Source organism: Hipposideros armiger, unplaced genomic scaffold (genome assembly GCF_001890085.2).
Source record: "Hipposideros armiger isolate ML-2016 unplaced genomic scaffold, ASM189008v1 scaffold_438, whole genome shotgun sequence".
In the NCBI taxonomy this organism is placed as follows: Eukaryota; Metazoa; Chordata; class Mammalia; order Chiroptera; family Hipposideridae; genus Hipposideros; species Hipposideros armiger.
In genome coordinates this window covers 830,072-857,384 of record NW_017731788.1, presented here as the reverse complement: position 1 = coordinate 857,384, position 27,313 = coordinate 830,072, and the positions used below count along the sequence as shown (strand labels likewise).

Genomic DNA, 27,313 nt, shown 5'->3' with positions numbered 1-27,313 from the left:
ATACATATATATATGCCTTGCAAGGCTGTGGTGGGGATTACCAATACTGTAAAGACTTTGGCACATCCCTTGCATCCACAGTTGGTGGTTTCAGTTGTGATATCCCTTCTCAGAGCAATGCTATTCAAAGTATGGTCTGCAGGCTGGCTGGGCTGTCAATCTGTGAATTGTTCGTTGTTATTTTGTAATGAAATCAAGCTTGCACCAGAATATAAATCCGCTATATCACTAAGGATACTGTTTAGTTCAGCTGACATTTATTTTCAGAGCAAGGCTTCCTTGATGACTGAAGCAGGGCAGTGATGTACATTTTAGTGCAAGTTCCTTATGTCGTTGGGGTGTGGCCCTTCAAGTAGCATACATTAGAGCCACACACAGAAAATAAACAGCACTGGAAGCAGAAACAAGAAGTGAGAGCATTGGACTAGGAGTCATTGGCTAGCATGTACACTTAAATAAATCATGTAGCCTCTCCAGATGAGTCGCCTTATCTTAAAAATATGAATTGCTTTGAGGCCCAGAATAAATATATATATGAAAGCACTTTGAAATGCTAACTTTAGTTGTTGTTCTAATTGACTTTTAGTTCAATCATTAGAAGTCTTAGAAGTCTGATATAATGGATTAGTAGTTAGCTGTCCCAATTCTCATTCTATCTAAGCAAATTACTTAACCTTTTTGAATCACAAATTCTCAGAATGCAAACTTGAGCTAATCATATCTACCTATATAGCTAATGTCAGATTAACTGAGATAATGTCTGTAAAATAACATTAAGAATAAATTGAGAAACATAATTTAAGTGTTAGTTTTTTCACTAATATTCCAGGAAAGGCAGGGTAGTGGAGAATGAAGACAGAAAATACATAACATGCTTGCCACCATGTCCTACTCTCTCTGTGACAGCTCATGCATCATGGCTTCTTGCCCCCTACCAAATCAGGACATGGCCTCAGAACCTCTCTCTTACACTTTTCTAGGCAAACACTACTACTTGATCAAAGTTGGTACTTGGGCTGGAGCATGGTGCTGTGGGAACAACAGGGACTCTGAGTCTGAGTTGACCTGGGTTCAGACCTTGATGGAGGGAAGTTATCTTGCTGAGCTTAAGTTTTCTCACCTATAACATAAGAACTGTAAAATTGATCTCATTGGGCTGTACGGTGGATTCAATTAAATCACATATGCAAAGGGCATATAATACATGGTAGATGATCAGTAAACCTTAGCTTGTTGCATTTTAATTTTCATCCATCTCTCAAAAATGTTAAGCCTTATTAGGTGGCATCACTGATTTGACTCTGTCAAGTTAAGGATGACTCATTGATAAAATTTTTCGGAGTTCAATGCCCAAACAACCCACAGAATTGAGGATAAAACTGGTCATAATTCATCATAGTGCTTATGTCATAAAATTCCACTGGGAATCTTTAAAAGAAAATCCTAACACTGAATGACTGCAAATGTCCTCTTATTTGCTTATTTTTTAGGGTGAACGTGGAGAATGTGGTAAACCAGGGATAAAAGGTGACAAAGTAAGAAACATGTTTTTAAAATGCTAACAGCTGTAATCCTTTGGGGCTGAATTTCCTTAAGAGAAAATTCCTGGGATGCATTATACTGATCTCACTACTGGACTTGGAGAGTCATTGGCTCAATTTTCATGTCAGTTAAACATGAAGCAGAAAATAAAGCCACACTTACATAACTTGAGTTAATAGCGTCCCTAAATGCCTTTCTTATGGACCATGAAGACTTTGCTTTGTGGGACCCTAAACTTTGAATGTTATGGTGAAAAGACTAATTTAACCAGCAAAGTCAAATCAAGTTCGAATTGGGTCAAAGTAGAATTGTTTTCCAGATGTAAACACTGAGAATAAGCACTTTGCAAAACCGAGTGAAGAACTCTGTGAAATAAGTTAATGAAATAGTTATACAGTGGCCAAACTAGACATAGAAAGGGGTTTCAAATTTTGAAAGTGCAGCAAGCCATGGACAGTTGGGTAGGTATTTACTTTTCATTAAAAGATAAATGTGAATAAGTATTTAAACTGGAGATAATATTAAATATGTTAAGGAGTTCCTTAACAGACCAGAAATACATAGACAGTAACTTTGAAGCATAATAATAAAGGTCAAAAAAGTACACTGTAAAAGTTAATAGTTTTCATTATAATTAAGAACTATTAACAGCATGCCACTAAGATACCAAACTCTTTCAATACCTATTTTTAATTATGGGAGAGAATCAAGGGGAGGAAATGAGGCAGGAGGTGAAAAGAAGAGGATAAGATAATGACAGTGGCCCATGTAACTAAACACTTTAAATAGCTTGAGATTCTCTGAAAGCTTTTAAACTAGTGTACAGTTAAAGGTCAGGTGGATCTGAAAAACGTAGGCTTGGTAATTATCTCAGGGAAAAGAAAAGTGAGGTAATAATTCTTCCTGGAGGATAATTGAAAATGGGAGATGGACTTGGACTTGAAAATACAGAAGAAGGGGCAAAGTAGAATAGAACAAAAATGAAAGTCAAACAATAACTGGGAAAACTATTTGAAATAAAAATTGGTTGATAAACAGTTAATATATTTCATTGACTAAGATGCCAAGGATTGTTAAATGCCCTATTATGTTCTGTGCCAAAAAGAAAGAAAAAACTGTGCCAATTATAAAGATGCAGTTGATTGTCAGCGATCCATCCCAAAGTCAGAGATGTAAAAATCTGAAAAATGCATGTTTAGAGTCAATGAAATATAGTGTCCTTGACATGGAGAGTTCATGCAAGTTCATAAGTACAACATACAAAGACCATAAAGACACAAAATAGGAAATATAAATGACTAATGAAAAACTATCCAAATACATTAGCAATCAGATAAGTGAAATTAAAACATTAAAATATTATTTCATCAAATTAGAAAACATTGAAATAATATATAATACTCAGTGTTAAGGGCGATTCTATAAGATGAAGATGTGCTCTCTCTACTTAGGAAGTGAGAATGGAAATCTGAACAAACTTCATGGAAGAAAGTGTCTTTCCATACATGGTGTGAGAGACAAAAGAGAATGAGAGAGAATCTTAAATGTGCTTATTGTCTGTCTCGGCATCAGTCATTCTCTTCTAGGAAATTATCCTTAGGAATGAATCAGAAGTCAGACAAACATTTATACACAAAGATGTTCATTATAATATTATTTAAAGCGGTAATCATCAGAAACATTTTAAATGTCTAAACTAGGACATTTACTTACTCATCTGAGTAAGTAAATCATGATAGATTCATATTCTTGAATATTATTCAGTTTACTGAGTCATCAATGACATGAAAAAATATTTTTGATACAACGGAAGACCAAATAGGTAGGACACAAAATTGTGCAAACACTTTGATCAAATTATTTGAAGAAAAATCTAATGGAAATAAAATTGGATGAAAATATGCCAACAGCAGTTGCCTCTGTGTGAAGGGACACATATAGAATAGAATAAAAGCAGGGGGGAAAAAGTAGAAATCTGAGAAAAGAGAGTCTAGATTATCTTATACTCTCATAAAAATAAACTTTAAAGCATTTCCTAGTCATGGAACATACTGAAATATTGTCTATCAGAAGAGTGTTGAGTATAAACAGCATTTTGCCAACTCCCATGCCTTCAAGATGGGCGAAAGAGTGATTTAGACATTTGGGGAAACTTACTAAATTGTTAATTTAACTGATATTACCTTGTTGGAAGAAAGCAGTATTCCACCAAGTTTACTGCTTTCGAAATCCTGTACTCTAATCAAAATGTCAATATGTAGGCCAAAAACCTACTTGAAAAATTGTGTTTTCATGGAGTTTAAAGGAAAGTTCGACCCCCAGGTGGGCTTGTTTATTAGAATCATTTCATTAACAATGAATCTGGTGGTGTCGGTATTTGGATAACCTGGGAAGACTGGCCATTACTGAGAACACATTCCCTCCTCTTTCACCTAAAATCATGGCACTTTGAAGATGAATATTTCTAGTGACTTACCATTAATTGTATTCCACAGGGATCCCCAGGACCATATGGACCAAAGGGACCCAGGGGACTTCAGGTAAGGAGGCTAAAACCAAATCTAAGTCTGGGTTAGAATCACCTAGGGAGCTTTAAAAAACCCCTTTGCCCACTTGCCGAGTACCTAGAAACTCCAACTTTCAGTTACATATACCTTAGATATATAGATATAGATATAGATATAGATATATAGATATTAAAGCTGTTTATTTGAAATCTTTCAAAAAAGGGGTATAGTATAGGAATACAGTTGGAAACATAGATTTAGAAAACAAATACCTCATTAATAAATATTTGCTCTCAGCTTGAGTACTATTTTAGAAGCTACGCGTTTGACACAAAGAATTTTATCTCATTCCATTTCTCAATCCCATGTTACCACTACTAAACTGAGTTATATAGTCTGACTTCTAACTCCAGGATCTCTAGGGACCCTAATGAATGATTCATTCCTGGTGGGCCTTTCGTGCACGGAACTAATTCTTGGTTTTCTTCTTGGAGCAGGGCATTAGTGGACCTTCAGGTGATCCAGGCCCGAAGGGATTTCAAGGCAATAAGGTAATCACATCCTTGGGTTAAAGACAGGCAGAGAGCCTTTCCCCTGGTGACCTTTGGTAATGTGTGTTTTTATAGGCAGAAGTCAATGGACTCTTTGTGGAAGTATCTTTGCAAATATATAGTAACCTGCAGGTGTATACATAGAATCATGTTCAAGCACATGCAGGGAGTCAGTGGCACAGCTTTATCATTTACTATTATATTATTCAAAGGGGCATTATTAAATATAAGACATTATCAGAACCTTGGCAGTGTTTTCTTCTTACTTCTGCCCTTTAGTCATTATATGGTTCACTAGAAACTGATAACTAGTAACAGGTAGCTCAATTCAAATGACTGTTTCCTACAATAATGCCAACTCAATACACATCTTATAAGGGAAGAGAATTTATAACTGTTCTGCCAACAGAAATCAAGCTTTTAAAAAAACAAAAACTAACAAACAAAAAAAAACGGGCAAAACCTCAATCATCAGTACCATGCTTGTAATGTCATTCCACAGATAACCAGGCAAGATAGATAGAGAAGGGCTGAGTAAGAGCCAAACAGAACCCAGTGATGCTACAAGAGGGACCTTTAGAAGATCTTTTTTAAAGGTTTTGTTTTCCAATGAGAGTGGCTATTAATTTGCTGAAAACAAGCCTTTTAGTTCCTTTTTTAATTCTTCTCAATGCTTAGTAAATTTCACAGATATAGTAAATACCCAGTAAATGGAGCTGAGTTAGTGACTGAAGGAGTTCTGTGGGATTTATGGCAGTAATAACAGCAAAAGGTGCTGCCCCCAATGGACCTTAGATAAAGCCTATATTTTTAATGTGCTATTAAATTTAAGTCGTGGGGAGCAGTTGGGCTACTTGAGTGTTCTTTTACCAGAGGAAAGGGAGTGACAAGCATAGTGTTTTTAATGAGATACTGACTATGTGTGATTTCCCAGGCCACTTTTAATTGGCAAATTAAAACAGAATGAGCTTCTCAGCGGGAGTGTGCTTAAACTTCATCTGGGAAACTGTCTTTTCCAGTCCTTGCCTGTGATTAATTCTCTCTGGGGGGAAGAAACGGCTCTTTTGAATACTGAGTAGAAGGTTTTCTAGAATTGCTTGGGCTGTAGGTAAAATCCTGCAGCAAGGAAAAAAGAAATATTTTGACAATCCAGGCTTGTTTCTAAGGAGTCTCTGTTTACCTAAGATGATAATTTTCACATGTTTGTGAAAAAGAGGCTTAAAATCGGGGATCAGGGTTAGAGTTGTTGGAGACACAAGGGATGTTAGAAATCATACTAACCCAAAGGTTTCATTTCGGAAAATGAGAAATGAAATCTGGAGATCCAATGGCTTGCCTGAGGCCGAGGCCGAGCCAGCGTCATCAGTTCTGAGGGTGTGTGAGGAAGTGCTGGGCTGGGAGCAGGGCTGGTGGCTTTGGGAGATGGTTGGTGACATTCCATAAAAAGACGCCATCACTTGATCACTTCTCTTCATGTCTTACACAATTACTCCTTAGGTTTTCCCTTTTAAATACATTTATGTCAACAAAATTTAGCTTTTTTTTTTTTAATTGGGGAATTGGGGGAATGGGAACAGTGCTGGGGAATTGGGGGAAGGGAACAGACAAGTTGCTGTGGTTTTGTTCTTCAGTCTACTTGTGGAGGACGCTGCTTCACTGGCCCAAGTTGGCACCATCATTGTGCTCTTCCCAGGCGAGGCACATCAGTCGCCGGCCTCTGGACGGCTGCTCACTGCGGCTGCTGGCCGCTCACGCTGGCTGCTGGCTACATGTGGTAGCCCATGGCAATCCACTGCCACAGGGGCTGCAGCCCAGCCGTCGCCGGCAACTCACAGCAGCCCAGCTCCAGGTTGAGCCGCTGCCCAGCATCTCAGCCATAGAGGGCAGTGTCACTGGCCCTCATATGTGGGATCCGAACCGGGGCCCTCTGGCATCCCAAACCAGCTCTTAACCATCGCGCCACTCGGCCGGCCCAACAAAATTTAGCTTTTAATTCCAGCAATGCATTAGTTCTTAGAAAGGATAAATAATGAGTCGAGTGCTTTGGGGAGGTTGCACTTTTCTGACATAAGAGCACATCACGCTTGACTTTTACAATGTCATAAAAGGAGCCATTGTTCCGAAAGTGTTTGAGGGCTTCCTCAACTTTCCAAGGGCCTCTCAAATTTGTTTTTTTTTTTAATAAATTGTGGTAAAAGATACATAGCATAAAATTACCATGTCTATGTGAATCACAAAATTCACTGCCAGGTGAACACACAAAGTCTGCCAATCAAAATGAGTCAATCAATCAAGAGTGAGCCTCTCCTTTTCCTTCTCGTTATAGTTCTGGTGAAAGTCACCAATTTAGTGGTCTCTTGACTCCTACTTCGAGACAATTATTAATTTCTACTTCTCTTTGGACCTGTCAGCCAGTGGTGCATGTAACACTGATCATTAATTTTTTTAATTTTATGCATTAATTAGTGTATTATCTAAAAAGTCAAGTTTTAGGGAATGATTTCATTTTGCATCCCAGAATGCACTTACAAATCTTAAAGACTTAATAAACTGTATTTTCCTCAATCTGGAAAAAATGTCATGTTTTATAGTGACATTTACTTTCATCCATTATCATTTTATTACAAAATGTTTTTAAGGAATTGCTATTGCAATTTGTATGAAAACAAGCTAAAATCCAGTAATTCTGTATTTTCTAATGGGCACAGGGAGGATTATTTATTTGAAAACATCTATAATAACAGATAACATTTACTTCTTACATATTTACTATGTACAGATACAGTTCTAAATACTCCTTTAACACAATACCACTTTTTGAGGTACAGATTAGGCTACTGAGGCACAGAGAGTTTAAGCAATGGGTCCAGGTCTACACAGCTAGCTAGTAAGGGACAGAGGTAGGATTCAAACCCAGCTGCTCTGCTCTTAACTACCATGTTATATTCATCTCCTAAGGAAATTTGTTCAATTTCCTGGATAGTCAACCTGAGATAAATGCACTTCTTTTGGGCAGTATGGGAATTGCATCTGTCTCGATTTCTAGTGTCCTCTGTCAGGAATCAACAGCTTGTTGAGAGGTGCATTTTTACTTGGTTATAATGTTCATCTGGAAATGCAGGAAGAGAAGGAAAGGAATCACATGGGGAGGAAGAAACCAGTAATGTGTAAATTTTTTACAAGACCTTAAAATAGAAACCTTTAGACTGTAACATTTGTGAAGATTCCTTGAGAACTTCTAGATGGGGCCTGCCTCTGTCTTGAAATGGATGAATGGTCTACCTCTCTCATGAACTACAATCCAGTTTTGTTGCTCTAGTGGTTGGATTTTCTTCATCAAAGGGCTAGCAGTAAAGGTGGCCAAAGAACAAAAGGGAAAAAATATCATGTGATAAATGAAGGAAAAATGTCATTCTGGCTCTGTTTCACAAATCCTTTCTGTCATTAATATTTTCCACATGGAAAGTAGCTCCTATTTTGCTCTGAACGCGTTGTTGCCTTAGAAACAAAACATAGATGTTGCTCACAATGAAGCCTTGGCCCTCAGGGCACCTCAGCCTCTCCCATATGTGAGAGCCATGCAGCGGCCTTCATAAGGACATCCCATCAGTCTCTCAACCCATTAGAATTATATCATGAAAGTGCCCAAGAAGCCTTATCTCTAGGACTGAACTGAAACTCAGGCGAGAGCACTGTGCTCTTTCTCAGTAAAAACTGAGTGTCTAAGAACCCTACTCCAACCTCCAAGGGCTGCAATAGTGGTTCAGGTTGCAACCACATCTGGCCATAGGACGGGCCCTCAAATCACTAGAAAGAATGGCTCAAGACTGGCAGGACTTTCAAATCACAGAGCAAAAAAGGATCAAAATTAGCTTTGAACAAATAAACACTGAACGCTGGGTGTGCAAGCCCACATTAGGTAATTTTTTTCCACTTCTTGATTATTTTTCTGAGGTTATTTTTGAAGGGTATTTCCTTCTCAAATCTCATGCAAGTCTGCTCTTTCCAAGACCCTCTTTGTGCTCCTGGAAGGAGGGACTGACTGCTCATTGTGGCCTGACCAGGAAACAACCCATGACACACTGAAGTATTCTAGTGCTAGAGCTTAAGAGCTAGGGCCAAAGGGCCCTAGGAAACAGCTGCGTTTTCCGAAGGCAGAGTACCACATGCTAATCCCCAAACAATTCAAAATACCATGATGTTGTATTACATATTAATTTATTTTAATAGATGAATTGCTTCCCTTCTTCTCACCTCCTCTATTATTTTACTCCAGCACATTCATGTATTTCCTGCAGGTTTCCTGCCCCATGCCAAGTGTTTTCTTCTTGTGCTGCACTCAGGTGTATGAAACTCAAAGTCCTTTTACATATGAGACTTGGTCTTACCTTACATTCAGTTTAGCTGCTGAGTAGTTAAGACAATCCACAGAGAAATGTCTCCAATCTGGTCCAGTTTAATTAATTGGATATGGTCAGGATAAATAATCTCCGGTGAATCAAACATCCATCATCCCTTGAAAACGAACAAAGGACCTAGTGTTAATGATAAAACAGAACCCATGTTTCAAGAGGAGTAGTGAGGGCAAATTAGGTGCTGAGACCGTGCCGAAGCTCTATACCACACGTTGATTCTTAGACAGCCTACTGCTCCTTATCCAACTCCATCCAGCTTCCATTTTCTTCCATCTATATTTGAGGTTCCCAAGCACATTAGATATTTTTCAAGTGGCTGGTATTCTTATGAAGAAGTTAAGTAAGAGCTAAATACACAGATCCTAACATTGGAACTGTAAGCCTAGAAAACATCCCTATACGACATCCTGTTTCCTTCAAAATGCTCTATGAAAAGAGTTCAGCTTTCAAGACAGGGCTGGCTGTCAACCTTTGACATAGCTACTAGGAATGCATATGCAGATAATTTTGGTAGCTGGCAGCATGCTAAGAAAGTTTCCTTTTAGCTTCTGTATGTTATGCCTTTAAACATTGCTAGGCTTCTTTCATACATGAATCATTGTCAGGAGAATTGGACAGATATGCGCAGGTCCATCACTGTTAAAAAAAAAATCTAAAGCAGATGATCCAGTGGCAATGGGTCAGGAGCACTGCATTCACATTTGAGAGATTAAAAAAATATACATCATGTACATTCACACATATTAAGATGAGCAAAAAATAACTATTTGTTGACTGACTGGATGAGTGACTGAATGAGTGGAACGTTTTCAGTGGGATGAGTTGTCAGCATACGGCAGACATGTCAAACATGCAGGCGCCTAAGGAGTCAGTTTGTCAGTTGTGAGGTTATTGCAAACCTCTGAGAGAGCGGTTTCAAAAGAGAGATTGGGGAGATAACAATGGATTGTGGAAAGAAGCAAAGAGAAGGGTGCGGTAGCCAGGGATTTTGACCATTCTTCTGAGATATTTGGATAATAAAGAGAGACAGGACAGCGTTGACATAACCCATCAAAAGCTTCTTGTGCATTAAATAATCTAATGTATTATTTTTATTTTCACTTTCTTCCCAGAATGGCATGGACACTTGGGACTTAATTTTCTCTTCTATTCTTTTCTTTTTTTTTTAGTTTCTAGATACAACTTAGAGTCTCGTGTTTTTAATAATGCCAATATTTTCACTAGGACAGAAAAAGCATTAATGAAGATTTAGGAGTTTAAAAAATACATTCATGTTTTAGTCAATATTTAAATACTGGATTTTACTCAAAGTTAGCTTAGTCATTTTAGTAGGTCACCGTACTAAACATATCTAACATTTGAATTGTGGTTTGGAAGTAGTTCTACACCACAAATATGAACAACTGTGAAGAGTTTTAAACTTTCTCCTTATTTCAGTTCTCACGCAACTCAAAAATCTAACAGTCTCTTAACACCACGATATGGCTTTCAACCACTAAGAAAATCATAATTTGTAATTGGATACAATTCCTTATAACTCAATGGGAAGTAAATCAAGTGAAACACACATGAACATCAGCAATTGCTAGTACAGAGTAATTAATCAAAAAGAAAACTTTTTTTAAGTTCACAGCTCTCTTAACAGAATAACTATATTTTTGGCTACATATAAAGTATTTTAAGTACAGGGCACTGGAACACGTCAGCTTTTCCAGTTGTCCAAACACAATAATGGACTTTCTGGTTCTGGCAGGCTAACCGCTTTGAACAAGGTTGTGACTACTCAGCGCATAGCAGTGCAACAGGAAGAACCCTTTTACGATTTTAATTATAAATATCTGTCTAATAAAGAATCAGAGCCAAGTTGTCAAGCTATGCGAATGTTTTTCCTTCAGAGACGTCGAAGTCTAAATGTTATTTCTGTTCTGGGCCTAATTAAAGGGAAAGAATCATTAGTAATCCAGCGATTCTTACAGTGGAAAGGGCTTTGACCTGCATGCACATCTGCTCACCAGGACTCTAAATGAGCTTATTAACTCACTTGACATGAGACAACTGACAGTGACAACTTGAAGCGGCTTCCAGAACATGTGGGATGTCAACCAACAGCTTCAAGGTAGATGATTTTCATTCCCAAATCTCTGACGCATGTGGTTCTTAGCAGATGGCATGTACTGTGTATGAGTGTGTGTACAGGTGTGTGTGCAGAGACTGCTAAAGTAAAAACTTTGATGGATCAAGAAGCCCAAAATACTGCCAACATTTCCCTCAAAGGTGCTGAGTCTAACCTAGTGCCCAGTCAATTTTCAACGTGAAAATTAAGTTCACTCCAAGGGTAAGGTAAAATACACGCAAAGTATAGTATTTGTCATTTTAACCATGCGTAAGTACACAATTCAGTTACATTTAATACACTCACGATGTTGTGTAACCATCACCGCTATCTATTCCCAAAACTTTTTCATCATCCCAACATAAACATTGTAACTTTTACAAAATAACTCTCTTCATTTCCTCCTGCTCCCAGTCTCAGATGAGTTTTTAAGAAACATGTCACACTGTCACATGGACCCATCTTCTCTGATAAGTCAATGTTTTTGTTCTTAGATTTTTAGAGATGGTTCACCCTGAATATTTTCCAGCAACTTATTTGTGCTGGAGGAGTCCATACAGTGTCCACCAGAGCTGTGGTTCTTAAAAGCTCTCTTGATGGGCTGTTGACCAGTTCTTTCTTTCAGGGAAAGTGACACACAATTCCTTAGATTTAAATATATATAATGAAGTATGACTTTTCCAATTAGATTGAAGCATGTGAGCTGCCATTTTTGTAGGTCAAACATGGTTAAATATTGTCAATTTCAGATGGTTTAACCTAATAGCATTAAAAAAAATGAGTTAAGAGTTACTAAAATCTGTTAAGATACAATAACTTTCATTACATTCTTCACTAATTATTATTATGCAGTTTTTTTCTTCTTTGGAAAGGATAAGTAGGTGGAATATGTGATATTCAAAAAATATTGTAATTGGAGATTTGAAATATTGGTGGTTCCGAACTCCGTGTAGTCGATTAATAACTGGTTTACATGTAGAATTACATTGTGTGATCATAGTTCACATTGCCAATTATAATTTACATTACCTCTACCACTAATTCAGTAACAACACTGATCCAGGCAAACTTTACGTGCCTGAAATAACATGTGAGTCAGCTTGTATAAAATGTATTTCCTCATGGTTATTTTTTGGGGAGCCTTGGTTTTCATATGATGAATCTTTAACTATGGGTAGATTGTAATTATCTGACATTTGTGTTTTTCATCCTACAACAAAGATATGAATTTTGTCTGCAACCAGGTGATTTTTGAAATACTTTAAGAAAAGAGTTGGGGGCCGGCCAAGTGGCTAGTTGGTTAAGAGCTCACTCAAGAGTGCAAGCTCTGAGCAACAGGGTTGCTGGTTCAATTCCTGGCCCAAGCTGAGCTGCCAACAGGTGGCAGGATGACTCAGCTAAAAAAAAAAAAAAAAGAGTTAAGAAAAGAATAAGCAAAAAGAATTTAAAAGTCCTGAAAGGAAGTTTGCATGATGATTAGAGCACTGGAGCTAAAACCGGACTGCTGGGGTTTAAACCCATCCCTCTGTTGTATTAGCTCTGTGGCTTGGCCAAATTACTTTCCCTCCCCATGCCTCAGTTTCCTCATCCATATAGTGGGTTAATAACAGCATCTACCTCTTAAAGTTGTTCGAGGATTATGTGCATTGATATGTAAAGCATTAACAAAGCATTTAGAGTAGCACCTGTTACATAGTAATTGCCATGTGTATTGGTGATAATTATTACAGAGTTAAGGATTTTGACTACCTTTTCTATTAATTTAGAACAAGTCTAGCCTGATATGTTTTCTAAAAATAAGCCTCTTATTACATAACACTTTTTCTGAAACAAGAGAAATTAGGGACTAAAAATATAGCTTGATTTAGCAAATATTTGATAAACATCAGTATCCCCTCCTTTTCCTTCTTTCCAAAAAAACAGGCCTTTCTTAATTTTTCTCCCAATACTTTGTATACAGTCATCACTTCCTGGAGTGATGTATTACCCCATCTAGGAATGTATCTTGGCCATACTTGAACCATTTTGCACCTACAAAATGCTCATCCATCATTTTCTTCCATTTGGAAACTATGGGACTATTTGTCACAAGACTTAAAATATTAAAGTTGGTGCTACACATACATGGAAAATAATACAAAGAAGTTGCTAAAATATTCTTCTAATGTGAAGAGCCCCAGGTAAGATTAAATTGTTCAAATTTTATTATTCAAGAAAGGGTAAAGTTCTGTCCTCAAAAATTTCCAAGTCTTGGACAACAATTCGTTATTTATTATCTTAGGTACAGGAAAGATGTTGACTTTGATTAGGGCCAGTGCCAGGAAATGGGAGTGTTGATTTTCTCTAGCTGAACTTTCCATTCAGTGAAACCCTAAGCCTCCTATTGGAATTTCATTATTCCTTCCGCTGGAAAAAAAAAAAGAGTAATTGTATCCAGGTAAGTTTGCAAGAGAAACTGTGTAATAGATACTTGACATCACTATGCAATTTCTATACAGTTGCTCTCGGTTGAAAAACCTGGGTAAACCAGGCTGAACTCCAGAGGAGCCTGTCCAGACTTCCCACTCCCATAGCCCAGACCAGGTTTCCTGTTTTGTTCACCTCCAGCAGCTAGCAGAGCGCCTGCTCCCTAGTTGCTGCTCAGTAAATGCTGCATGGATGGTTGAGTGAATGATATCAATTAGCTAAGCACTGAGAAAGCAAAGCTGAGCAAAATCACATGACATCTTCCCCACAATCTACGGAGAGATGTATTAACAAAACGCAAAGTTGTAATTATAATGAATCATAATTCGTTATGATTTGGAAAAAGAAGAAAATGGTGTTATCAGTTCCTCTAGAATAAGGGTTTCACCTGACCAGAGAAGCCCTCCCTGAAGCCATACCGCTTAAAACAAGATCTGAAGGATGAATAAGGATTGGCTAAGAAAACAGGGAGCTAAGAACATCCCAGATGGATACAATAGCATGTGCAAAGATCCTGTTGCTGAGTACAAGGCAAGTACACAGAACTGAACAAAGACCAATGCTGCTAGGATGGCACATGAGGAGGCAACAGATGACAGATGGGCCTGGAAAGGCCCCAGGACCATTCTGTGCAGGGGCTCACAGCCTTGTAAGAAACTCTGTATCCCAAGAGCAAAGGGAAAAGCTTTGAAGAGTTTTGCCCAGATTAAAATTAAAATAAAAATTAAAAAATTGCTCTAGCAGCAATGGTTAGAATACATTGGGGTGTTCTAGAATGGATGCATGTAGAGCACTAAGGACTTTGTTGTAGTAAGAGATGGTATACACACACACACACACACACATATATATATATATGTATATATATTAAAGATTTTATTGGGGAATTGAGGGGGGGTAACAGCGTTGGGAAATTGGGGAAGGGGGACAGACAAGTTGCTGTCCTTTTGTTATTCAGTCTAGCTGTGGAGGACATCACTTCACTGGCCCATGTTGGTATTATCATTGTGCTCTTCCCAGGTGAGGCAGTCACTCGCTGGCCATTGGACCGCCGCTCATGGCGGCTCATGGCAGCTCACACCAGCTGCCAGCCACTCACAGTAGCTCACGGCAGCCCACTGCAGCAGGGGCTGCAGCCTATGCCATGGCCGGCAACTCACGGCAGCCCAGCTCCAGGTTGAGCTGTTGTTCACTATCTTAGCTGTAGATGGCGCAGCATCACTGGCCCTCATGTGGGATCCAAACCACAGTCCTGCTGCTCAGAGCTGGCGTCCCAAGCCAAGTCTTAACCAACGCACCACTTGGCCGGCCCAAGAGATGTTATTAATTTGGCATAGGCTGTGGAGGCATGGCAGAGGATCAGAGAGGTGGATGGATTTAAGAGCTATTTTGGAGGCATATTGATAGGTGTTGCTGATGCATTGCATATGGTGGGTAAGGGAGTGAGAGGTGGCAAGAATAACTCCAAGGTCCTGACTTGACCCATGGAAGAATTGTAGGGCTCTTTTCTGAGACAGAGAATGTGGGAAGGTAGTTATGCCTGAAAGTGGAAGATGATAAGTCTGCCTTTGGAAATGATGAGTTCCTTTAAAAATTCTCTTTTTCCTGATTTGCTTTACACTAATTTTGTCAGCTGCTATTTTTTTTTTTCTCAGCCACTGTCTTCCCCAACTTCCCACAAGACGTCTGTGTTCTTCCACTCCCACTGCAGTTAAATGTTGGTACTCTCCATGGTTCTGACCTGAGCCTCCAGCCTCTGGAATCACTCGAAACCTGGGCTGTCCAATATGGCTACTAAGCACTGGAAATGTGGCTCATCCAAATTAAGATGTGCTGTGTTAAATACACATAGGATTTCAAAGACATAGCATTAAAAATAATGAGAAACAAAATCATGAATAAGATTTTCTATTAATTATATGTTGAAATGGTAATATTTTGGATGGATGGGTTAAGTAAAATATATTACTACTTTCTTAATATTTAAAAGTGCATATCTGACTCACTGCATATTTTTAGTGGATTGCCTTTCTCCAGACAGCGACCCTATTATCAACTCATTCCCATCTGTTTGAGCCCACAGAACTGCTTACTGTCCCGAGAACAGTTCAAGTCATTTTATGCCTCATATGCATCTTTTTCCTGAACTTTTGTTCCTCTTTTTTCCTATCAGATAAGACATGATCCCTACTTCTTTGTTCAGAGCAAACACCTCCTCTACTATATGAAACTTTCCTAAATCCTTAAGATAGAATTAAATGTTTCTGCCTTGGAGTGTTACAAGCTGTGTTAGTATCTTTATTATAGCTAATTCACATGCTTGTATTTTGTTTTATGTACATTTTTCTCTCTAGCCAGATTGTAAGTGTCTTAAAAGTGCAGGTACAATCTGATTTATGTTTGTAATTATATAACTGGGTACTTGGTATCGGGTTGATGCTCAATGAAAGTCTGGTGAATGAACAGTTACCATGTGATTGGACTTAGATGTTTCACATACAATATCTTGAATCCTCTTAACAACCCTGTAAGGTAGATATAATTTCTTTGTTTTGCATGTGAGGACCTTGCAAAAGCTCAAATCATTAATAAATTATAGAGCTAGGATTCAACTAGAGTGAATGACTCCAAAGCTATGTGCTTGCGATTTCTTATATGCTAAAAAATGGATTAAAAAGTGGAGATTATATTTCTACATCATAAAATGAAGAAAAAAACCATTTCCTAAGATTATAGAAGATTAAATGAGATAATGTATATAAAGTGTCAGGGCAGTGCTTGGAAATAGTCAATTTAATTAAACATTGGCTTCCTTTAGCCTTGAGGCCCATTGCATAGGGGTCCTTAATTTCTGCAGGGGCCCAAGGTGGTCTGCCTAACCCCCATGATGCCCTACACGTGCTCACACACATTCACACTCACACAGAGGTCCAGGGAAACAGAGCCCCTCTGGGGACATTTGCTTAAACCCAGTCCTCTGTGTGCATGCCTCTGATGATTAAAGAAAGTGAAGTAGACAAATAGCAAGTAGTAATTGCGGGGCATTCAGTTTGCATGTGTGTATGTTTGTGTTTGTTGGTGAGGGTTGGGGCAGGAATAATAGCAGAAAAGGAATCAAATCTGGAGTCTTAACAGAGCTATTTTGCTTTGGTGAACTCCCAGAAAATCATTTTAGTAGAGTTCTGACTCTTCTCTTCCGGTTCTGTCGTACCCAGTGATGGTAGTTTACTTTTTTTTTTTAAATTTTATTGAGGAACAGTGTGTTTTTCCAGGTCCCATCAGCTCCGAGTCAAGTAGTTGTTTAATCTAGTTGTGGAGGGCGTGGCTCAGCTCCAAGTCCAGTCACCACTTTCAATGTAGTTGCAGTGAGTCAGCCCACCATCCCATATGGGAATAGAACCGGCAACCTTGTTGCTCAGAGCATGCACTCTAACCGACTGAGCCACCTGGCCACCCCAGTGATGGTATTTTACAATCAGAACCCTTTTCTTTTCTTTCCTCTCTCTCTCTCTCTCTCTCTCTCTCTCTCTCTCTCTCTCTCTCTCTTTACCATTGCAGGAATCTTTGTAGGAAAGGGAAAGGGGAAGTATGAAAGGTAAACATTAATTGTAGGCCAATACTGGTCTGTATTTCCTATATTGAGGTACTAGGCTCCTACGAAATAAATTTAAACAAGTGACATGTGAAGATATGTTGCTACAGGGCTGTGTTCAGGTAAGAGAAAACAATCCCTCTGTAAGTTTCCCTGTAATTCCCCTGGAAAAGCAATATTAAGAAATCTCTCAGTTGCTACTGGTAATTGACCAAGGCTAAAGGGAGCTTATGAGCTCAAGAGTAAGACAGCTGTTTCTCCTCTTGATTCTCCTGGTTTACACATTTCAAGGTAACAACCAAACCAATGCTTTGTGTATTGTCAGAGGGAACATTGTCACCAACCTGTGCTCTCCTTTATTTTAGATCAAACACACAGGGTAAGTACTAAGTAAGGTGGAGCTTACACTACTTAAAAGGACTCAAATTTTCCTCTAAATATATAATATGTACAATATATATAACATATGAAAGCCTTCTGATCCATTACAGAACCAAAGTACATATAAAAGAGACAGGGAATTAATATAAAAGGGAATTTAGGCATTATTATTATTATTATTATTATTATTATTATTATTATATGTTTACCTCTAAGACTAGTCCTTTGAATTTAGGTGCTAAATCTTAAACTTCTCTGAATTTATTTCACTACCCTCCACATCGCAAGTACTTGATGTTCCTTCACTGAGTAATGGAAACAGTCACCCTTATGCAGTATAACTGACAAGGAGATTCGAACTTGAGTGGAGAGCACAAGGAGTTGTAAGGAAAAGGTCTTTTGAAGTGAAAACTCAGACTTTTTAGGAAACTGAATATTCTCCAGCACTTAAATCAAACTTTGAGATTGAGAAAACAGCTCCAAATGTAGGGAGAACTTTTATGTCCGATATTGTATAGAGAGAAATTCCATGGCCAAGAACACATAAAAAATAACAATGGCAATTAACCTGACTGCTCCTGAAAATTTAATCTACATAGAAAAATAAGTACAACTTTGCATTTTAAAGGGAAAAAAAATTCAAGTTGATTTACCTGTCAGATTGACTTGTGCTCAAAAGGATGAACAGAAGGTACTTTTAAATTCAATCCATGCAAATGCCAAAGCCTCATAAACTCTCACACTCAACTGATTTTGAGGAACCTCTCTGGGACTCAGGTTCCTCACCTGTGACATGTAGGAATTTGAGTGCAATGCTCCCATTCAGTTCTCTAATGCCTGAATTCTCTGCTGGGCCTGCCACGTAGCAGACAACATTAATTGAAAATCTTTCTGTTTTCCTCTACATTTCTGAGACTATTTCTGTTTACTTTGCTCATTTACTTGGTTCTTTAGATTCCATATATGATGCTTGTTAGATGGGAGAGGGGTGGGAATAAGGGAGAAGGGGAGGGGATTAGACAGCATAAATTGCTAACTACAATATTGCCACAGGGATATGAAAGACAGTTTGGGGAATATAATCAATAATGTTGTAAAGATTTTGTAGGGTGTCAGATGGTCACATGTCTTGTTAGGGAGACCACTTCATGGATGGTGTAGATGCCTGACTACTGCACTGTACACCTGAAGCTAAAGCTGAATAATATTGTATGTCAACTATAATTTTATATATATATATATATATATATATATATATACACACACACACACATATATCTATATATATCTATATATATCCCATAAGTATATAGTCACGGGATATGGAGTATAATATAGGGAATAGAGTCAATGGAATGGTAATAGATAAATACAATGTCAGAGGGGCAATAGATTGGGGATGAAATGTCTAACTATTACATTGTTTTGTACACTGAAACTAACAAAAATAAATAAATTTTTTAAAAAAAAAGAAAGAAAGAAAATGCTTCTGGCTTCCAGTACAGGCATCTTGACCAATAGTAATTAAATCATAAGAACTCTTTCTGTTGAGTAAACAGAATGTTTGAAGGTAGGTAGTCTAGGATGGGATCAGTAGCTCAATGAGGTTGTCCAGGAACCAGGCTTTTAAAATTGTTTTCTGCATCGTCCTCTTTACCTGTTGGCATTCATCTGAGAGATCGTTGCCTCATGGCTACAAGAAAGCTATCACAGCTCCAAGTAGAAAAGAAGAGGCAGAGTCAAAAGGCCTCTCTTTGCATCCAGTGAAGTTCCCACATTTCCTTTGTCAGAATTCAGCCAAAGAACCAACCTAGACTAATCACTGGCAAAGGAAGAGGAGATTCTAGACTTAAATTAGAGCAATTATCATTCATCCTTTACCCCTGAGGGTAAAGAATAGCTGCCCGTGACCTAAACAGATCAGAGTTCTAATAGGAGTGAAGGAAATAGGGGAGAGGATGGTCATTGAGTAGTAAACAAAATATGTCTGGTAGAAGCACTTAATAAAGGTTTATTGAATGAATAAGTGAGGGCTGCATTATGACTTTCATAGATCCTAACAATTTTGCCTCTGCAAGGCCCTACCTCAAAAAAAATGTTAAAAATAGTATTTTACAACTCAGTTGATATAAAGACAAATATTGCGTTGTTGGAAAAGTCATGACGTATTATTTCTATGTTTTTCATTGCAAAAATGCATCATGACTTTTCTGACAACCCAATATAATCCAGACTGGAGTCATTGTTATGTATTCATTATTATTATTATTGAATTCTGATTGTAAAAGTTAAAATTGAAACATTTTTGTGGGCCCTAAGTACTGTTGCTACTATGCCCAGCGGATAATTCTGCCCTGAGTCTATGCTGTGTTTCCATCTGGTGTGTCAACACTTGAGGGTAGTGACTGTGTACAAGTTTCAATGTTGTCCTCAAATCCCCAACTGTGTACCTAATTGTTGCTCAATAAGTAGTGCTGAGTTGACCTAACATATCACTGTTTCTTCCTCTAGGGTGAGCCGGGTCCTCCTGGTCCTTATGGTCCTCCGGGAGTCCCTGGTATTGGACAGCAGGGTATTAAGGTACTTGTCTCTTTGCCCATTAATGATTATTGAATTTGTTGTAGGGGCTGGGGGAGCTATGATTTGAACTCTGTTCAGCCACACCCTCCTAGACACAAGGAGGCTGCCTGCAGGAGTTACTTAGAGTCTGGATGCCTGGACGCTGAAGTGCCCTAGTCATGGGCAGTTATCACAAGATAACCAACATACTTTTTGGTTTGGTTGGAATGAAAAATTTGCTTGTCTCCAAATACCCTCCCTCTTGCCAATATACATGTAGTTCTGTTGAGTTTTCAAGGACTTTAAATGTTAACATGCAAAATGTTGTTGGGACATGAAACACGTTAACACATCAGCTATTACCTGCTCCCATTAACTAAGCCTACGGAGGCAGAAACTGAAAGAACCATGACACTGAAAGGTAAATGTTGACAGAAAGTTTGTTGGGAACTATTATAGAAAGGATGGGAACATCCAATACTGTGGTGCTGTGCCTCCCGCAGGATGTAAGAGAGCAGAAGTGCTTATTTTAAATGACTTTTCTAAGTTGTTGGGACAATAACGCTTTGATCCCAGACTAAAACAGAGAGCAGTACAAAACAGTGCACTTCGAATGTAAGCAAGTGTCACCACAGATGGCATTTAGACAATAAGCACATTGAGACTTCCGGGAGGGTGGAGTTTGTATTGGTAGAGTTATTGGAGAAGGTTCTGAAGGTGATCAAGTATGAAACAGAACTCAAAGGAGAGGTGAAATGGAGGGGAGTGGGCGTGAGGAAAGGGCGACATTCCAGGATGGTGGTGGAGGGGCAGGGAGCAGCACAAGCAGTGTCAGCTCGGTAGTCTCAGTAACCAGAATGAATCACACTCCGTCCATCGTGCCAATTACAAGAGTCCCTGAAAGCTGAAAGTGCCATATTGCATTGAGACAAGAAGGGATGATGAACATTTTAGGGTGATTTGTTCACTTAAGTTCAAGCCATTTCTACCCTTCCAGAATTTTTTATTTTTATTTCTTTTGAGTGTGTAAGGGTTGGCTGTTTGGCTATTTATCTTGGCTGAAATCTCCAGAATATTTTGTGCTGTGTTTCATCTTTATTTAGTTCAAACTTTCATTTGATTATTTCTTTCTCTTAGGGGGAAAGAGGCCAGGAAGGAAGAACAGGGGCTCCGGGACCCATTGGCATTGGTGAGCCGGGCCAGTCAGTAAGTAGTAAGAAATTCCAGATGGAATAAGGACAAATATTGTTCAGATGTGTTCATTTTCGTTAGAATAAATGCTTGAATTAATCCATCTTATATCTTTTTGGACAAAACAAAAGACAATAAATATACAAGGACCAAAACCAAATGTCATTTTTCATAATACTTGAAATAGGGACACACACACACACACACACACACACACACACACACACACACACACACTCTATATGTACAACTGGCTCTCTCTTACTGTAACTTCTTACAATATTAATCAGCTTCTCCAAGGAGAAAAGAGTTCTCATGTATCAAAATTCCCTAGGAGACAGGAGATCTGGATTCAGGCTTAATGTCTGTATTTTGTAATTTACTTTTCTATAACCATAAGAAAGTCACTGACAATGAGGATTTGCTCATTACTGAATCCATGAGTATACTCTAAAGCTAGTATTGATGATGGTAGACAGATACTAAAACCTGTGTTATTTGCAGTTTATACCTTATGTAGCTTTGAAGTTTCCTATTAGAGAATAATTAAAAAAAATCTTTCTATCCAAAGAGATCTGGAGAGGAAATGAGTAAAACATGACTCTTGTAGTATAAGAAGCTTCTTAACCTTTCCAGTAATTATTCTCCTAGGAAAGAACAGTAGCTGACTCACGGGGGTACAAATGAAAATATAGGTGGTCTCCCAGTTTGGTTTTGCATTACATGGTTCCTCGTATTTAAATAGTAACAGAAACACGTGCACCCTTGCCGTGCTCTTGAGTGAGATGGGAGTATAGTGTTTGAGGGTGAGGCTTTTCACTAATGTCTGGATACACTCATTCAAAAGAAAGCACCGCATGGAGAAAAGATATACTAGACTCATTTTCTACAGACCAGCGATCAAGTCCCAGTTTCCACTAACTAGATAGTGCCCTTAAAGGTAAGCCACTGAGAGAGAAGAAAGCAAGCTCCTTTGCAGACACTGCTGGGTCCTCACTGGAGAGGCTGGAAACTTAGAAAACGGAAGGGACATCAGCTAGAAAGACACAGGCCCAGATAAATGGCCATCTAAAGGGAGTGGAGCAGAGAGTTCAGGGAGTTTTTAACAGAGATAAACAAGAATCTTTTCCAAATAAGTGGGAATAAAACTGAGATAGATAAATAAGTAAATAAATAAATAAATAAATAAATAAATAAATAAATAAATAACAAGTTGCTAAAAAACACAAAGAAGGAATTAGTAAACTTCCACCAGGTAGACAAATCTTTACATTTTTCTACACTTGCTTTAGATTGTCTTGAAAAGACATAAAACATTATGGATACAATAAAGTACACATAATCTCTTCCAGAAAATAGAAGAAGATAAAACACTTCCCGACTTATTTTAGGAGGCCAGTTTTTCCCTGATACCAAAAAACAAGACAGTGACAATACATAAGAAGAAAACTATAGAACAATATCCCTCATGAATGTAGACACAAGAATTCTTAACAAAATATTGACAAACAGAATTCAGTAATATATAAAAAGAGTTATATAGCATGACCACATGGAGTTCATTCCACAGATGCAAGTTGAATTTAATAAATCGAAAATCAATCAATGTAATGCATCATATTAATAGGCTAAAAGAGAAAGATCACAGGATCATATAAAAAGAAGCAGAAAAGCATTTAACAAAATTCAAACCCCTCATAAACCCTGAGGAAAAAACTCTCAGGAATTAAGAAGAACTTCTTCAACTTTTACAAAAACAAACAAATAAAAACAAACAAACAAACAAAACCACTACAGCTAACATTATATTTAATGGTGAAAGATTGGACACTTCCCTGTAAGATCAAAAACAAGACAAAGATTTATCTGTCACCAATTTTGTTTAATGTAATAGTAGAAGCTCTAGCTGGCACAATAAGGCAAGAAAAGGAAATAAAAGCCACAAAGATCAAAAAGAAGAAATAGAGCTGTTCCTATTTGCAGATAACATAATGGTCTTCATAGAAAACCCCAAGAAATCTATAAACAGCCTCCTGGAACTAACAACTGAGTTCAGTAAGGTCACAGGAAGCAAGCTCATCATACAAAATCCATTTTATTTCTATATTCTAGTAACAAATATAGAAACTATCATCTTTAATTTTATGATTGCTACTAGTTTTGTGGTAGTCTGACAGGTGACTGATTCATGGAAAATAAATTGGTTCAGACTCTCAGGGTGATATGTTTGTTTTTTGTGCAAGGATATTCAGACAGCTATCAGTAAAAAATATACTCCCTGAAATAGAACTGCAATTACTTCGAGGTTAAAAAATAAAGTACTTGGCACTGTTTGAATATTATGCACAATTTTTATTATTTAGTATATTTCTCTTTACTGCTTGCAATGTACATTAAAACCACCTTATTGGTTACCCATACTATTTAGATTATTAAGGAAAGTAAGATCATGGATAACCATATTTTATCTTGTTAATGTCTCAAATAAAGAATTTCACCGTGTTAATCGATAATTAGCTTCTTCCATTATATATATTTTTTTATTCGAGGTGTTCATTAGATATCAACTGAGTATGTCATAGTTGTAATTGGTTCTCATGGCCTTTGAAAAGGACACTGAGATTTTTACAGACATATTTCTGCCTTTAAAAAATGATCCACTGGTAAAATGATCCTGAGTGTCTTAATAAATTAAAAATATAGTTCACCTAACCCAAGTAACTGCTCTTTCTCTTCTCTGGTTAACAATCATCTTCTATTCTGATGGCCCAGCCAGAAAACTTGAGCATATACTGATGGCGCGGAATGTTACTCTGACAGTTTACAGTCACTAAACCTTGGTTCTCTATTTTTTTAAACGCCCCTAAGTGATTGCTCATGAGCATTAACTCTCTGTTCTCAGCATCTGGAAACACACAGCTCCTGAAAGCCTCCATTATTTTCACTTCCACCTGAGCTGATGTATTCTAGAAATGCAGATATGGAACTGGAAGTTTCAGTGTTCACGCTGTGCATGCAATATGCCTCTCTCCACACTGCTTAATATAAGCTATTCGCTCTGAGACTACATTCTTTTAGAAACTCCCCTAAAAGGATATTCTTAGCAACTGCAGGACTCTAGGAAAATAATTTTTATAGTGATAGCAGATATTTATTGAGTGCTTAATATGTAAGAGCTTTAGATCTATCTGACTTAATCCTTATATTAATACTTGAGGGTGAGGTAGGTACTATTGTTACCACCATTCTGATGAGGATACTGAGCTTTAGATAGATGAAATTATTTGTTTAAGGTCACACTGCTAACACTATGTAGCAGAGCTGGGACTTAAACTTTAGTCCAAATGGCACCAAAATCTGCTTTTAATAGTCATGCAAGACTATAAACTCTAGGGAGCAGGTCTGCCTGCTCTTCTTAGAACCTAGCACAGGGGCTTACCTCTACTAGGCATTTGGTAAATATTTGTTGAATGAATGAAAAAATATGAATATGCTGGAAAATGGATTTCTTTGCATTTAAGGTACATTGTGTTATATTTGTCATATCATTGGGGAAGAAGATAATTTGCCAATTTTTTGTTGTTGTTGTTAGGGTGTGCGATGTTAGCAAGGCACTGTCTGTTTAGTTTGCAAGCTAGTTTTCATGTTCATGTATATTTTTCCTTTAGTTAATTGCTCTAACACTGGAGTAAGCTGTCATGGATATTAATTGATTAAGGCCTTGGGTTATTAAAAGCTAGGTTTCCCATAAACATAGCAATGTAAATTGAAGCAAATGTCAGCTTTTTCTTTTAATTAAAATCTTTACTAAATGGGCTATGCATAAATACTAAAGGAAATTGCCTTTTAAATATATATAAAATTAGGGAGAAGCCAAACAATTAAACACTGAGATACAGCTCTTGTAAACTTTCAGCTGTAAGCTTTTTTCCTTACAAATCTATAGCTATGCCAGTCACCCATTAGCATAATGCTCCACCCTAGCTCAGCTACCAGGCTTCAGTAGAAAGCATCTCTGAAATGACCCTGGATTACTGCACACAGCACCCCGGGATTATTCAGAATCTCGGTAGATCCTGTTCTGTCACAGGTTTACTTCCCTGGCAGGTGAGTCCTAAAGATCTTTTTAGGTCCATTTGAGGAAAAGCTCCAGTTTGTGCTTCTAAGATTCTTGTTGTCAGTTCCTTTTCTACCTTTTGGCCTTCTGGCCAAGGAGCACATGAGAGAAAATGTGTAGCCTTTTAACATTCCTGGTGTTTAAGCGAATACATTGCTGCTGTCTTTTTTTACTTTTCAGTGAATACCTTGCCTGTCACTCCACTTCAAAGCCTGAGACTGTGTTGTTTTTCTTACCTTATGTGAGAGGTTCTCACCTTTCCTAGTGCTTTCCTGAGCAATAGTTCCATGGACTTCTTACTTTTAATCATTGAGATTGAAGATCATGTTTCCCATCAATGATTCTATCAAGATTTCTATTTATCTTAAACTCCCAGTGCATTCAACTAGTTCTTTTTAAAATTATATTCCCAGTTTTTATTTTTTATTATTTTTCAATTACAGTTGACATACAGTATTATATTTCAACTAGTTCTTGGAAGATTTCAAGTTTCAATCCGATTTTATCAGGGGAGAAATGAAAACACATGTAAACAGAATTTAATGTTTTAAAATAGCTGTGCAGTGACTTTTTCACAGGGCTCCCCTCCTAATTAAATTATTAAATCACTCTGTATCCTTCTCCATGCCACACAGTCCTAGATTTTTAGCCTTTCCTCCTAGGTTTTATTTTCTAATCCTTATTTCGAAGCATCACTTCATTTCCACTTTTCTCTAACTTGAGGGCGCCACAATATAACACCGTATGCCAATCAAGTGGAATGAGTATTTAATACAATGGGAATATTATTCTTCTCAACTCTGCGAGTCTACTGATCAGTATGCAGCTTACCAGAATTCTCACAATTAAATAGATCTATATCATTGCCATGCTCACGGGAACTGAACTATAACGGTTTTCTTTTTTCTCCTCCCTTCCGCTCCCTTCCCTCTACCCTTCTCCCATTCTCCTTTCTCTCTCTGCTGCTCCTCATTTCCTCTTCCCCTAACCAGGGTCTCCGTGGTCCTGAGGGAGCACCAGGTGAGAGGGGTTTACCCGGAGAAGGATTCCCAGGAGCAAAGGTGACAATACATTCTGTACTAGGAAAAAGTGCTTTGTCTCGCATGATCATGAATTACGAATTTTAAAAAATGTGTCCTAGCCAATTATCAAAAGTCAAATATTTTCCTATCTGTACCCTATTAAATGAAAGGATATGCAAATTTCCCCTTGACATGGAGCTATAGTGAAATTTGCAATTATAACTAAGCAAGACTTCTTGAAATACTTCTACTTTGTATAATTATTGTGCATGAAATTAGAGAAATATCTTAAAGTAATTTGCAGTCATTAAAGCCACAGTAATAGATAGCATCTTTATGCCCAGAAGTTATTGAGCGTAGCTATGACAACGTTGAACTTAGATTTGTTTTGTGAAACATTGATAAGAAACAGTCTAATAAACTGATTTGTAATAGTACTGCCATTAGTATAATAAAAGAGGAAATAGAGATGGGGGGAGGGAACTGGAATTACTTTATTACCATAAGGAGCAAAATGTTATGCAAGACCTACCTTTTACCTGGCAATTGAGAATTTCAACGTTTCTACTGCTTTCCACATATAATTCTTGGAGCTCAAGGTCCTCTGGACCAGGGATTGGCAAACTTTCTGTAAATGGTCAGACAGTAAATATTTTAGGCTTTGTGAACCATGTGATATCTCTGTTGCAACTACTTAACTCTGCTGTTGTAGCATGAAAGCAGCCACAAACAATGAGGGTGGCTATGTTCCAAAGAAGCTGTATTTACAAAAACCAGGCAGTGAGCTTGATTTGGCCAATGGGCTGATCTCTAGTCTAGGCTGTTTACTCACAGCCTATGGCGCATTTGCAAAGGCC

At 37.9% G+C, this 27,313-nt stretch overlaps 1 protein-coding gene across 1 annotated transcript in view; it reads left to right on the top strand.

Annotated features, from left to right (window-relative positions):
- COL28A1 (collagen type XXVIII alpha 1 chain) overlaps nt 1-27,313 on the top strand; it is a 166,958-nt gene that overhangs the window by 22,935 nt on the left and 116,710 nt on the right. The window contains exons 9-14 of the mRNA XM_019665289.1: nt 1,491-1,535; nt 4,038-4,082; nt 4,547-4,600; nt 20,079-20,147; nt 21,264-21,332; nt 26,427-26,495. Coding sequence (XP_019520834.1) covers nt 1,491-1,535; nt 4,038-4,082; nt 4,547-4,600; nt 20,079-20,147; nt 21,264-21,332; nt 26,427-26,495 — 351 coding nt within the window. The remainder of the gene's footprint in view (nt 1-1,490; nt 1,536-4,037; nt 4,083-4,546; nt 4,601-20,078; nt 20,148-21,263; nt 21,333-26,426; nt 26,496-27,313) is intronic.